Source organism: Carcharodon carcharias, chromosome 1, assembly GCF_017639515.1.
Source record: "Carcharodon carcharias isolate sCarCar2 chromosome 1, sCarCar2.pri, whole genome shotgun sequence".
Taxonomy (NCBI): domain Eukaryota; kingdom Metazoa; phylum Chordata; class Chondrichthyes; order Lamniformes; family Lamnidae; genus Carcharodon; species Carcharodon carcharias.
The window spans coordinates 5960721-5976351 of NC_054467.1; the positions used below are offsets into that span (position 1 = coordinate 5960721).

The following is a 15631-nucleotide window of genomic DNA, read 5'->3' on the forward strand; positions in this document are numbered from 1 at the left end:
GGGCCAGAACTTGCTGGAAAAGAATGAGCATTTGATGGTTCCTACCATTACTAGAATGCAAGACATACCTCCAGAAATTTATTGCGAGAAAGAGAAATGTTATGAGTTGTGATTTGCCACCAGTTCCTGGACGATTTGCGCCGTTAGCCTCTCGATTAAAAAGAATAAACGACCATCTGCCAAGGGCCTTCTCCACCATCACCACCACCCCAACCCCCCCATCCCCCCCACCCCCATCATGCGCTATGAAATTGCTGGATTTGCATCATTAATATGCATTAACCTTGCAACAGCCCTTCAGGGCTGGCCATGTTGTGCCTTGTTAATGGCATGATTTATGATCCTGACTTGAAACTCAAACCTTTCCAGCCCAGAAAGGGAACAATTGAAACTGTGGCCATCTGATTCCTCCAGCTAGTAAGATTTCCCTAGGGGCTTTACTTTAATTTTTAAATTTAGCCTTTCCTTCTGCTTTTGCCCTCCCTTTGATCCAATCTTTCTTTCCCTCTATTTGTTTCTCTGTTCGCAATGAACTTGATTCTAATTTGCCCATTTTTCTTCTCCATTATTCACTCTGCGGAGAGCGACTGATGGGCCCCGTCACTCACTGAGGTCCCAGAAGACCCGATGCTGTCTCACTGCGCTGTCATCTGCTCACACTCACAGCAACTTCTGGCCCAAATGTAATATCACATAAAGAGTGAGGTAAAAAATCCAATTCACAGCACTAGTGTGAGATGGAATTCCCGGACCAATGTAGGGCCTTCAACACAATGTAGGGCCTTCAACACAATGCATTGAGAAATGTTAAAGTTATGTTTTAATGGGAAGTCTTTGGCTTTTATTTCAATCCTGCAATTCCACGGCACCGGGCTGCACACTAATGTTTGATTATCTGACCGCCTTGACTAAACATTCAGTGGACGGAACACCGGGAGATCTCCCTTGTGAGCGTGCCTCCCTCCTCCATATCTGCGCTCCTGTGGCCAGCGGGCAGAATTTTTAGGTCGGTGTGTGTGGGGCGCGTGCCCGGCCCGATCGGACACAGAATGACATCGGACGAGCGTCCAGACATCATCCTGCGCTCACGCCATGCTTTGGTCAGCGGGGCGCACACAAAAGTCGTGAGGGCACCCGCCGACAATTAAGAGGCTAATTAGTGTAATTAAAGTCGCAATTGTCTCTGATTTTATGTTGATGTCCCACCTCACGGTGGGTGGACGGGCGAATTGGCCAGACGGACTTTGCATTTTTCATGAAACCTTGTCCAAGGGCAGGATGAGGTTTCCGTTATAAAATAAAAACAAATTTTAAACCTATGGGCAGCATTTTTATCATGTATATGTTCTGGTGACTGATTGTGATGCTTGGACAATTTTTCTCCTGATTTTAAAATCTTTCTTTAATTGTTTTCAAGTCTTCAGCTCCCAGAGGCTGCTCTCTGCCTTCAGGGAGCTTTCATTCCGCCCACACTTACATCAGCACCCACCCTCCTCCCCGGCAGCGCTGAGCAGTTCAGCGTGTGCTTCTCGTTGTCCGGCCGTTAAATGGCCAGCGTGAAATCATGGTCAGTGGCCTGTTCCCCTGCTGATCTCGGACCCGCCAATCACACTTGCCCACCGAGCTAAAAATCCTGCCCAGTGTGTCCTGGTGATTGGTACACCCGGTATAGCACCAGGATATTCACTTGCAACCTCCCAAACCCCAGCCCCCTCACCGGAGGGGCCAACTTTGTTACCCATCTTGGAATTCACCCCAATACCGTGTATTGGCAGGAGAGCTGAACCCCCAATACTCCAAGCACCAACCCATCTTCACAATGGCCAAGAACCCTTTACTACTTCAGTTACGTTTCATAATACCTCATAGATAATTTTGTCCAGGAACAGCCAAGATCCACCTTTGGATTTGCTTGGCTCTTATTTCCAAGCAAATAAACACAAGAGCAATGGCTTAAATGGTCTCTCACTGTGCATATGATAATGGGACATCATGCTGTAGCTGTGATGTAACATGCATCAACTGGGCCAGACTGGAAACTAATTATCCCTGGCCCTAAAATTTAAGGGAGAAAAGGGAATCTTTATTGTATCCCTTTTCTCTCATCGCTATAGTCTAAAATACTTTTGTAGACATATCCCTGAGTTTGCAGGTGATGGCAAAATATATGGCAGAGCAGATTAAGTGCAATTGGATTGTGAATGAGAGATTTTAGGATGATTGCTTGTCTCTCTATTCTCTTCAAAAAGAATAAATGAAACCAATCCGATGTCTTGCTCCTAATTTTTTTCCAGTCTGAAATGTTTTTGCTGTAAGGTCTTTTTCTGACCTGGTTTAAGCCAGTTTTCAATTACCCTAGTCACCCACTCCTTAAATTAGCTATCAGATTGTCAGAAAAACAGAATATAATACGCATTCCCTTCCCTACCAGTGTCCAGGAATAACAAACTTCCCTGAATCCACCTAGACTGCTCCATAACCAGTCCTGTCTTTAAAGCAAATTAAATCAAAACACTGCAGATGCTGGAGGTCTGAAATAAAAACAGAAAGTTCTGGAAAAACTCAGCAGGCCTGGCAGCTTCTGTGGAGACAAACAGTGTTAATGTTTCGTGTTCAATATGACCTTCCTTCGCAAGACAGAAAGGTCACATCAGGCTTGAAACGCTAACTCTGTTTCTGCCTCTCCATTGGCGCCGTCCAAATGCTGGGTTTTTCCAGCACTTACTGTTTTTATTTCTGTCTTTAGAACATATTTGTTCTCCTGATCTCTTAAAATTATTTCAAATATTTTCTCTGCAACTATAATTCAACTCCCTGACCTGTGGTTTCCAGTTATATTTATTGATCCTTTTTTTTGAAGCAACAATCAGCTAATGGCTGATTGAAATTGTCACCTCCTTTCCATCCTGTGTATCCAACATCCCCATGTGATGCCTCCAGTAGCAACCGATGGAGCCCATTCAGCCCCTCACACCTGTTCTGCTATCTGATTAGATCATGGTTGATCTGTACCTCAACCACCATCCACCAGCTTGGGTTCTGTAACTCCCTTAGCCAATAAAAATTTATCATGCTCGCTCTTGAAAGCTGTGAGCCTCAGCATGCATAGGTTTTTTGAGGGGCGAATTATGGATTTCCACTCCCCTTGTGTGGGAAAAAAAAAGTTCCAGATTACACTCCTAAACAGCCTTGCTCTAACTTTAAAATATTGCCTCGGACTGGATTCTCCCTCCTCTCTCTTTACTTGGTAACTATGGCCAGGGAATGTCTCAGAGCTGATCCCATTCTGCCAAGGGGAAGTGAGGTCGACAGAGCAGATTCAAGGGAGAAGCCGGCCTGTATCTCCTGGATAACCTACCCTTTTGCTGCACATCCTCATGTTATTCCTCCAGGTATGACAGGTACATGCTGGTGACTGCTGCATACAGAAACTATTTGTGTGACCCCCCCCCCCCCCCCCCCCGAGGTCGCCATTTGAGTCTTTTTTGCTGGTCAACTTGCCAAGGCTCCTTCGACAGCACCTCCCAGATCGAAAGCCTCTGTTGCCTTGAAGGACATGGAAAGCAGGATCACTAGGGCCTGCGAGTTCCCCTTTAAGTCTCACACCATCTGCTTGGAACTATATCACTTTGTTGTCGCTGGGTCTAAATCCTGGAACTCCCTCCCCAACAGTACAGTAGGAGCACTTTCACCACACAGGCTGAAGGGTGTTCATCACCACCTCTCCAGGGCAATTAGTGATGGGCAATAAATGCTGCCCTTGCCAGCGATGCCCATAAGCTGAGAACGAATTTTTAAAATAATAGGAGAAAATCTCTGAAAATCATCATTCTGGAACTTGTAAAAATCTTTTTGTCTGAATTTTGTGTTCAGCAAGATGGTGGATGTTAATGCTGGGGAATAAGACACTTTCCATTCCAGATGCTCAACATCAATATGAAGTACTCACTGGTTGCTGTACAACCTGATTAAAGGCACAGCAAAAGTCTCTCTGCTCTGCCCTAACCTTAGCTACAACCTCACAAGGGGGAGGTTTCTGCCATCACTCAGTGGGTGCCAGAAGGCTGTGAGTTCAAGCCCTAATCCAGAGACTTGAGCACAAAAATCTAGACGGATGCTCCCACTGCAGTGCTGACAGTGCTGCACAGTCAGAGGTGCCTTTTTTTGGATGAGGTATTAAACCAAGGCCCTTGTGCCATCTAAGGTGAATGTAATAGATCCCCATAGCTACTATTTCTAAGAAGAGCAGGGGAGTTCTCACAGGTGTCCTGGCCAATATTTCTTTCTCAAACAATGTCACTAAAAAGGACAGATTATCTGGTTGTTATCATTGTGCCATTTTTAGAGCTTACAGTGTGCAAATTGTCTGCCACCTGACCTACCCTATAATAATGATGACACATTACTCTCATATTATGTATCCAAGGCTGAGATGGATAGGATTTTGGTCTCTCAGGGGATGGAGGGCTGGATTTTGCCCTCGCCGGGCAGGCATCTGCCCACGTGACAAATAATTCAGCCCCAGGAAATAGTGGAGTTGAGGCAGAAGACCAGCCATGAACAGGCCCAAAGGGCAACATGGTCTACTCCCATTTCTTATGTTCTTAACAGCTATTCATTGGCTGCAAACTGCTTTGGGACATTCTGAGGTTGTGAAAGGTGCCGTAGTGATGTAAGTTTATTTTTTCTGGAGGGTTTGCATGGCCTTGTTCACACTGGCTGTCCTCCAGCCTCCTTGAGTTAAGATTCCTAATTGGCGGCGTATGTTTCTTTATAAATGAGTATATTTTTACAGAGATGCACTCATTGCCAGAAGGAGCTAAGAGGAAAAGGAATCTCCCCAGTAATTTTTCCCTTTTCATGCTTAAAACAGATTGGAACCATGTTTATTCGGGGAGTGTCTGGTGGAGAAAGAAAGAGGACAAATATTGGAATGGAACTGATCATTGACCCATCATATTTGTTCTTGGATGAACCGACCACCGGTTTGGATGCTAGCACAGCATTTGCTGTCCTGTTGCTGCTGCAAAGGTATCTTCATGTAACCAACTTGTTAAGTTTTAACAAAAGCAAAAACACTGTAGACTCTGGAAGTGAGAAATAAGAACAGAGGAACATTGCAGAGAATATACTCAGCAGGTCAGGCAGCATCTGTGGAGAGAAAAACAGAGTTAACACTTCAGGTTGATGATCTTCCATCTGACCTGGATGAAGTTAAGAGATGTCACCGGTTTTAAGCAAGTACAGAGACAGGGAAAAGGAGGAAGGGGGTGGGTGTGTGGGGGGAGGGGGCTGGCTGTGGACGGAGAAGAACAGAAGGGAAGGTGTTTGATTGGTGGAAGGCAGGAGAGATTAAATGACAAAAGAGATGATGGAGCAAGGCAAAAGAGGACGGTAATGGAACGAGTAAAGAAACAAACGATCGGCCTAGAGGAGGTGTAAATGGGAAAAGCAGGATCATTTCCGGGTATCTGAAAAAATGGGAGCAGTGATTAGATCTGAAATGATTGAAATCAATATTGAGTCTGGAAGGTTATAAAACGTGGTTACTTTATAACTAGAGAATTTTTAACATCGGTCTCCAGAACTTCATTGTTTATTTAACTGCGGGAAGACAGATGAAAACTTTATAGAATTTCTGGGGAGCTTATAGCATTTTCCATTGGATGCCACATAAGGTATAATGTAGTTTCTGTATGGAACTTCTATTTTAAGGACCATAGGAGTATAGTATTATAAGGCTTAGGAGCAGGAGTAGGCTATTCAGTCACCCAGATTCTTTAAAGTATCAATAGCTGAAACTGCAAGCACTTGAAACCTCTTAACCTTGTGAAAATAAACATTGTGCAATTGACAGTGGAGATCAGAGAACAAAAGTTGTCAATCAAGCAATATTTTCTGTGGAACTCAGCCATTTCAACAAACTAATGGATGCCTGGCTCTTAGCCAAGTCTCTATGCACTCTTGACAGCTCTTGCTCTCTGATCTATTCTGTTAATTGCACAATGTTTAATTACACAAGACAAAGAGGTTTATTGATACTTTGAAGGGTCTGGGTAATTGACACTTTTATTGGTTACAGGAGCTTTGTTTAAGAAAGTGGAAAGTTACCAATTAATAACTTTTTTAAAGCTTTTTTTTTACACATACTACTGTCACTATAGGGTTCATTGGTTCTATACAGTGTTTAGTGGGTGAATGGGCATGAAAGGTACCATGGGAAGTACCATAGCTTGGTGTGAGGAAGGGTTGGAGGGGCTTGAGATGGCATAGATGGGGTATGGGGAGTGTGTCTGGATTTTAAGGGTGGGGGCTAGAGGGCCTTACTTTTTTCATTACAACTGGGATGAAGTCCCACAGCACCGAGGTGGGCCTTTTAAGCAGCACGCCTCCACACCCAACATCCTCTGTAGCCGCCTCTATAATCTTTCCTGCAGTGGATCCCCTGGCTGCAGCACCTCACCACCCCCCACACACACCCCCACACACCACCGCACCCCCCACCCCCCCACCCCCCCACCCCACCCCCCCCCCCGACCCCCACAACGAAAACCCCATCTGTGCAACACTTTTTCCTGAGTTGGGCAGGCAAGGCTGAACCAGGAATTTTCTGCACTACTGCTATCTGCCTCGAGGATGAAAATCCTGCTTGGAAAGTAAGTGGTTCTTACTGAGTTGGGCAAGTCAAGCATAAATTAAAACAATTGCAATGGTCAAGCAATAGTTACAAGAACAGAAGAATATTACCCTGTTATTCATCTGGAGTAGAGCTGTGACCACATTCTCCTCTGTCCCTTACTTCTACTACTGGCTTCTTACAATCACCAGGATGATCTAGAAAGCAATTACTTTCATTAATTGAACTATTTATGTTATCACCATAGTTCAAGTTAATAAGTATTCTGACATGGTTATTCTTAAAAAACCAACTTCAACATTTAGACCAAGGATTCTCACCTTCAGTGTTTACTTTGGCACAAAATGTTTGAATAGAGTTAAATATTAATGAATACTATTATTCACAGGAGGTGTGGCCTTCCTGAAATTTTGTACATAGTTTGACTTCCAAATACACAGTTTTCACACTTTGTTCCTCTTGCCTCTCTTTCTCTCAACTCTTGGAACTTCCATATGGGGCAGGATATTGAGGCCGGTGAGCGGTGGTTGGGGGGGGGAGGGCGGGGCCTGCTCGCCGAAGGGTAAAATGACACTGAATGACGTTGGGCGAAACTCCCGATGTCACCCCGCGTCATTTCAATTTTCAGGTCGGCGGGGGTGCAGCCGAATCAGCGGTGCACCCACCTACCTGTCGACGGCCAATCGAGGCCATTTAAAAAGTAATTGAACTCGTTAAAGGCGTCCAACCTTAAGGTTGGCGGGCAAAAAAAGCATCAAACCTCATCCACGGGTGGGATGAGTTTCATGTAGCTTTTTTAAAAATTTAATAAAATTTTAATTAAAAGTCATGGACATGTCCCAACTCATGTGACAGTGTCAGGGAATTTTTATTTCTCTATATTTAACATTTTTGAATTTGGCGCCGATCTCCCTGAGACAGCACTTAGCCTCAGGGAGATGAGCGCATGCGTGAAAGAGTGCACTCTCGGCTTAGGGAATACCCCACCCCCCCACCCCGTATCCACACAGGGAGCGCACAGCGCTTCCTGGCGGACATCACGCTGGGTGGGCCTTAATTGGCCCGCCCACGTAAAATGGCGGCATGCCTCGATGGGAGGCGCAACCGCTCCTGAACTCCACCCCCCCCCCCCCCCCCCCCCCCCACCGCCGATGGGAGCAAAATTCCACCCATGATGTAGAATTCCAAAGAATTTACAGCACAGAAACAGGCCATCCCATCCAAGTCGGTGTTTATGCTCCACAAGAACCTCCTCCCATCCCTACGTCCCAGCCTAACAATGTATCCTTCTATTCCATTTCCCTTGTGTTTGTCTAACTTCCCCTTAAAGGTATTTAGACGGTTCATCTCAACTACTCTCTGTGGTAGAGAATTCCACATTCTTTGGATAAAGAAGTTTTTGCTGAAATTCCTTTTGCCATTTATGTGTGTTTAAATATTCCTGATTTCTGTCCTGTCAAAGAACAGTAGGGGGCCTTACACACAATGGAGGCAGGGAACAGGAAGGGATAGCTGCCCGAAATTCCTCCAGCAAGCCAAAAAAACTCTTACAGGGAAAGCGTTGAGGTCTGTCCTCCTCTTCCCACCTGCCTCCTTCGGATAGGAAATTCATTATTCAGTTGTACTTAGGTGGTTTACCGATGGTGTTTTCCTTCCCTATCTCTGTAACCTCCAACAGCCCTACAGCCTTTGAGATCTCTGAGCTCCTCCAGTTCTGACTTCTTGAGCATCCCCATTGGCAATCGTGTCTGCAGCTGCCTGGACCTGAAGATCTGGAACTCTGTTCCTAAACTGCTCCACTTCTACTTTAAGATGATCCTTAAAACCAACAGCTTTAACCAATTTCCCTGCCATTTGTTCTAATAACTCCTTACACGGCTTGGTGTCAAATTTTGTCTGAGAGTTGCTCCCTTAATACGTTAAGAGCGCCGTATCAGTGGAAGTTCTCACTGGATGCTCGAAAGCAAACAATACCTGGGGTAGCTGCTGTCAGCCACCTCAAGTTAATTTTAGCATTTCTCACAGGGTAACAGTTGCAAACTACCCTCAGGTTTGAGTCAGGTGTTGTGAATAACTTGGATGAGAATTTGTCATGATGTTTTCTTTTGGCATTTTCCATTTTAGATTGTCAAGAAAAGGTAAAACAATTATCTTCACAATCCACCAGCCCAGGTACTCTATCTTTAGACTGTTTGACAGCTTGACACTTCTGGCCAGTGGCAGACTGGTGTTCCATGGTCCAGCCTTGGAGGCATTGGATTATTTCTCAGGACTCGGTGAGTGTTTGTAAATGAGACAATAGATTATTGCTCAGATTCCAGTTTAAAAAGGCAGTAGCTCTTAAATGTAAAATACTGAGACGACCTATTTGCTACAACATCTCACCCCAGTTCAGTCTTACGGCAAAGTTCAAAAAAAGACTTGCATTTCTACAGCACCTTTCATATGAACATGAGAATTAGGAGCAGGAGTAGGCCATTTAGCCCCTCGAGCCTGCTCCGCCATTCAATAAGATCACGGCTGATCTGATTGTGGCCTCAACGCCGCTATCCTGCCTACCCCCGATATCCTTTCACTCCCTTGTTAGTCAGGACCTCTGCCTTAGGAATATTCGATGACCCTGCCTCCACCACTCTCTGGGGAAGAGAGTTCCAAAGACTCATGACCCTCTGAGAGAAAAAGTTTCTCCTCATCTCTGTCTTAATTGGGAGACCCCTTATTTTTAAACTGTGTCACCCAGTTCTAATCTCTCCCGCAAAGGTAAACGTATTTTCAGCGTCCACTCTGTCAAGTCTCCTCAGGATCTTAAATGTTTCGGTAAGATCTCCTCTCATTTGTCTAACCTCCAATGGACACAGGCCCAGCCTGTCCAACCTCTCCTCGTAAGATGCCCCCTCATCCCCAGCTATCAGTCTAGTAACCCTTCTCTGAACTGCTTCGAACACGTTTATTTCTTTACTTAAATAAGGAGACCAAAACTGTACACAGTATTCCAGATGTGGTCTCATCAACTCTCTGTACAGCTGTAGCAAAACATCCCTACTTTTATATCCCATTCCCCTTGCAATAAATGACAACATTCCATTTGCCTTCCCAATCACTTGCTGTAGCTGCACACTAACATATTGCAATTCAAAACCTCAGGGTTTTGCAATCTCTCTCCATTTAAATAATATACTGCTTTTCTATTCTTCCTGCCAAAGTGGGCACATTCATATTTTCCCACTTTATACCCCATCTGCCAATTTTTTGCCCACTCACGTAACCTATCCACAAGCTCCCTTTGCGGGCTCCTTATGTCCTCTTCACAATTTACTTTCCTACTTATCTTTGTGTCATCAGTAAATTTAGCAACCAGGAATTCGGTACCTTCATCTAAGTCATTGATTTAAATTGTAAGTAGTTGAGGCCTCAGCATTGATCCCTGTGGTACTTCACTCATCACATCTTGCCAGCCTAAAAATGACCCATTTATGCATACTCTCTGTTTCCTGTTAGCTAACCAACTCACTATCTATACTAATATGCCACCCCCTACACCATGAGTTCTTATTTTGTGTAGTAACCTTTGATGTGGCACCTTGTCAAACGTCTTCTTGAAATCTAAGTACAGCACATCCACAGGTCTCCTTTTATCCACATTGCTAGTTACTTGCTCAAAGAACTTCAATAAATTAGTCAAACATGATTTCCTTTTCACAAAACCATGTTGACTCTGCCTGATTGCATTGAGATTTTCTAAGTGCCCTCACAACCTAATGACATCCCGAAGAGCTTTACAGCTCCAATTAAGTGCTTTTGAAGTGTAGTCATTGTTGTAATGCAGGAAATGCAACAATCAATTTGAGCACAGCAAGCTCCCACACACACAAATGTGATAATGACCAGATAATCTGTTTTTGTGATGTTGATTGAGGGATTGAAGTTGACCGGGGTACCGGGGAGAACTTAACCTACTCTTCTACAAAATAGTGCTGTGGGATCTTTTACATGTACCTGAGATGATACAGATGGCTCGGTTTAATGTTTCATCTGAAAGAGGGCTGATAGTTTGGCACTCGCTCAGTACCACATTGGAGTCTCAGCCTAGATTTTTGTGCCCCAAGTCCTGCAGTGGACTCGGAGATGAGAATGCTACCAGCTGAGTCATAGTTGACAATTCAGCTGTATTCTGCCAGATCTTTATTATAAAAATATGCTTGGAAAATAATGGGGGAGGGGAGTTTAATTTGAACCTCATTTGTAGAGACTTCTAGTGGAATGGGATGTTCTTGTCAATGCTGGTTTCCACTACATCAAAGTCAATAGTCTGTCCAGGTCCTTAATGCTAGGAATGTAGGAGCAGGTCACTCAAGCCTTCATGGCCAATCTGATCGTGGTTTAAACTGCATTTTCCTGCCTGGCACCTCAACCCCCCCCACACCGCCCCCCCCCCCGCCCCCGACCCCCCTAACCCTTGACTCCCTTGTCAATCAATAATCTGTCTAACTCAGCCTTGAATAAATTCAATGACCCGGCCTCCACTGTTTTCTGAGGAAGAGAATTTCACAGATTAATGATCCTCGGAGACAAAAAAAGTCTCCTCTTCTCTGTCTTAAAAGGGAGACTTCTTATTCTTAAACTGTGTTGCCTAGATCTAGTCTCCCCTAAACGAGGAAGCATCCTCCTGGTATCCACCCTGTCAAATCCCCTCAGGATCTTAGGTGTTTCAATAAGATCACCCCTCATTCTTCTGATCTCCAATGGGTGTAGACCCAACCTGTTCAACCTCCCTTCATAAGATAAGCCCTTCATCCCATGAGTTGATTGAACACTTCCCCGAACTGCTTCGAACTCAACAATATCCTTTTGTACATAACGTTCTGGAGCTTTTGAAATAGTCCCACATAAGGGGCAGAATTTTCACGAGTCGGCAAGCGGGGACAGGGCCAGCTCGCCAACGTGTAAACTGACACGCGCCCGACGTCACCGCGCCCGATTTAAATTTTCAGGAGGTCGGGGGGGCGCAGCAAAGTCAGCTGCGCGCCCGCCGACCTGTCAATGGCCAATTAAGTAATGAAAGGACCTGCCCGTCCAACCTTAAGGCCAGGAGCCCCGGCGGGAAGTAAGTGAGGATGAGGTTTCATGTAGGCTTTAAAAAATGTTAATAAAGATTTTGTAAAAATTATGGACATGAGTGTGCTCTTTCGTGTGCATACCTGAAAGAGCGCACTCTCGATTTTGGGAATTGCACCCCCCCCTCCGCCCGCACAGGGAACGCTCAGCACTTCCCTGCCGGCGTCACGCTGGGCGGGCCTTAATTGGCCCACCCACGTAAAATGGTGCCACGCCTCCGATCGGGGTGGGGGGGGGCCGATTGGAAGCACACCGGTATGCGCCCGCCCATCAACACCCCCCCACCCCCCCCGCCACATTGGGGGGGATAATTCAGCCCGAGAAGTTAGTGTGCAAAATTAAAGCACGTGGGATTGGAGTAATATATTGGCATGGATTCAGAATCAGTTAGCAGCCAGGAAACAGTAGGAATAAATGGGTCTTTGTCAGATTAGCAGGCGGGGGACCACAGGGATCAGTGCGTGGGTCCCAGCTGTTCACAAAATATATCAATTATTTGGATGAGGGAACCAAATGCAATATTTCCAGGTTTGCTGACGGCAGAAAACTTGGTGGGAATGGGAGTGTTGAGGAAGATTTTAAGAGGCTTCAAGGCGATTTAGACAAGTTGAGTGAGTGGACAAATACACAGCAGATGAAGTATAACATGGATAAGTGTGAAGTTATCCACTTTAGTAGGAAAAACAGAATGGAAGACTATTATTTCAATGGTGATACATTGGGAAATGTTGATGTACAAAGGGATCTGGGTGTCCTTGTACACCAATCACTGAAAGCAAGCAAGCAGGTGCAGCAAGCAGTTAAGAGGGTAAATGGCCTTCATTACAAAAGGACTTGAGTACAGGAACAAGGATGTCTTACTGCAGCTGTACAGGGCCTTGGTGAGACCACACCTGGAGTATTGTGTGCAGTTTTGGTCTCCTTACCTACTAAGGGGAGAAATTTCTCCCCATCGGTGGGTGGGGGGGGGTGGGGGAGGTGTTGTTGGCTGTGCAGGGGAGGGGGTACAGCTGATCGGCTGGGCGCTGCTATTTTACGTTCAATAAAGTGATGATAAAAATGTTATGACATGTCCCCTTATGTGAAACTGTCACATGAGCTGGGACACGTGCATTCATTTTAATAATTTTTCTAAAAATTTAAAATCATCTGTGAAGCCTCGTTCCGCCCGTGGATGAGGTTCCACGAAAAATGCGAAGGCCGCCTGGGCTCTTCCCTTGCCCCCCACCCGCCAACCTTAAGATCGGATGGGCAGCTCAGCTGATTGCCTTAATTGCTTTTTAACAGGCCTTAATAGGCCTTTGACAGTTTGGTGGGCGCGCAGCCGATTCCGCTGTGCACCCATCGAACTGAAAATCGAAATGACGTGCGTCGCGTCATTTTACACCCCAGTGAGCGGGCCCCGCCCCCGCTCACCGAGCCAAAGAATCTGCCCTAAGAAAGGATACACTTGCCATAGAGGGAGTGCAGCGAAGGTTCACCAGACTGATTCCTGCAATGGCAGGATTGTCGTATGAGGAGAGATTGGGCCGGCTAGGCCTGTATTCACTGGAGTTTAGAAGAATGAGAGGGAATCTCATTGAAACGTATAAATTTCTAACAGGGATGGACAGACTGGATGCAGGAATGATGTTTCCACTGGCTGGGGGGGGAGGGGGGGTCTAGAACAAGGGGTCACAGTTTCAGGATACAGAGTAGACCATTCAAGACTGAGATGAGGAGAAATTTCTTCATTCAGAGGGTGGTGAACCTGTGGAATTCTCTACCACAGAAGGTTATGGAGGCCAAATCACTGAATATATTTAAGAAGGAAATAGATAGATTTCTGGACTCTAAGGACGTCAAGGCTATGGGGAGGGGGCAGGAGTACAATGCTGAGCTAGAGGATCAGCCATGATCATGGTGAATGGCAGAGTAGGCTCGAAGAGCAGATGACCTACTCCTCCAATTTTCTAAGTTTCTATGCAACTGATGCATTTTACCTTCCTCCACACAACTCATCAGAAGCTAGCCATCTTCTCAGGAAACATTTAGATATAAGAATTAATGGGAAGCTGTTTCCAGTGGCTGAAGGACCAATAACTAGAGGGAATAGATTTAAAGTGATTGGCAAAGGAACCAGAGGTGTCATGAGGAAAACGTTTTTTTTTTTGCAGAATGACTGGTTAGGATTTGGAATGCAGTGTCTGAGAGGGTGGTGGATTCAAATTTAGTCGTAACCTTCAAAAGGAAATTAAATGAATTGTTGAAGGACAAAAAAAGTAATGGGGTATGGGGAAAGAGTGAGTGAGTGGAACCATCTGGATTGCCCTTTGAAAGAGCCAGTGCAGACTTGATGGACTGAATGACCTCCTTCTGTGCTGTACTGTTCTATGATTCTATAGCCCAGCGATATCCCATGTGTTGTGAAATGCCATAAGTTGTTGGTTGATTTGACAGTCCCTAGAGCTGTTAGGACTGGACAACCCAAACTGCCAATAATGCTTTAGCAAAATTAATCAGTTTAATTATGTGTTTTTTTGAGCTAACATTTGCTCTTGCTTTTTAACTTTTCTTTTTGTTTTCTTAAACAGGTCACAGCTGCGAGCCATTCAACAACCCTGCTGACTTTTTCCTCGATATTATCAATGGAGACTCAACTGCAGTGAGTTCACATAAAGCTGTAGACTTCGATCCAGGTATAGTGTGTACAATAAGGCCCAAATAGACAATATTGATTCTTTGTTCATGATAATCTTTTGTAATATTTCCACTTCCCACCCCACTGATCGACCCTGGAACACCATCATGTACCACCGTGGATGTATCTTTTTCCCTGTTACAAGATTTACTCCCCAGAATATGTCATGTCCTGTGTGTTTTCACAGCAGATTAACTCCGATAGCTATTTACCCGGCAGGAAAACAACATTTTTTTTTCAGGTTTTGTAAATTACTTGAACCTTTATTGAGGTTCTTGACAAGACAAAAAGTTGGCAGACAGTAGCTTTTGGTGTAACAAATTAAGAGGATTTATTAAGTAATGAATGAATACATAACAACCAGGCGATAGTTTACAAGTCACACATGGCCTTTACTCTCCAGACCAGTATGGACACAGGTCGATGCTAGTCCTGGTCTGGTCTGACTTCTTTCTTCTGATCCTTTTTTTTTTCCCAAAAATATATTCACAAAATTTGTAAAGGTACATTCTGAAACATTTCAAATTGAATATTACAGGAAGCGCAATAGAATTCAACTTTCCTCCATACAGCATGTTGCACTCTGAGATGTCTTAGTACAATTTCAATACTTTTGATGTTTACAGTATATGTGCCATGTCGGACATGTAGGCTGAGGGGTTCCACACAGATCTCAGCCCCTAAGTGTGCTATGTCTGAAAGTCCTTTAGATGGTGGCCTTTCCCCATTGCACCTCTGTGCAGCTGCCCTAAGCTTTAGTGCATCCCTCAGTACGTAGTCCAGGACCTAGGAATGTGCCAGTCTGCAACACTCGATTGTGAGCAACTCTTTGTACCAGAAGACCAACAAGTTTCGGAGAGCTCCCATTTGACTAACTGGCAGCTCTTGGAGGCGGGACTTCCTTCCAGATGGGGGTGTGTTGGGAGTCTCACACTGAGCCAATTAACAGCCTGATGGCTATTAAATCAACTCGGGGTTTCCCAGCCGCGCAGAAGCAGGCTCGCCACTGACTATTAAACCGGGGCAAGTCCAGCTGGTCTGCATGAAATTCTGGCCTTAGTGTGGGTGAATTCAACGTTATATCAGGTACAAAAAGAGAAATAAAGTGGGGAAAGAAAGATCAGAATTAAAGAGAGAGGGGAAAAAAGGACCAAATGGAAAGGGAAAAAGAAAAGTTTTAATTTAAAATGAGTATTTTG

General features: G+C 44.9%; 1 protein-coding gene across 1 annotated transcript in view; it reads left to right on the top strand.

Annotated features, from left to right (window-relative positions):
• LOC121284976 (broad substrate specificity ATP-binding cassette transporter ABCG2-like) overlaps positions 1-15631 on the top strand; it is a 56636-nt gene that overhangs the window by 12793 nt on the left and 28212 nt on the right. The window contains exons 6-8 of the mRNA XM_041201010.1: positions 4874-5031; positions 8762-8913; positions 14326-14430. Of these exons, the coding sequence (XP_041056944.1) occupies positions 4874-5031; positions 8762-8913; positions 14326-14430 (415 nt within the window). The remainder of the gene's footprint in view (positions 1-4873; positions 5032-8761; positions 8914-14325; positions 14431-15631) is intronic.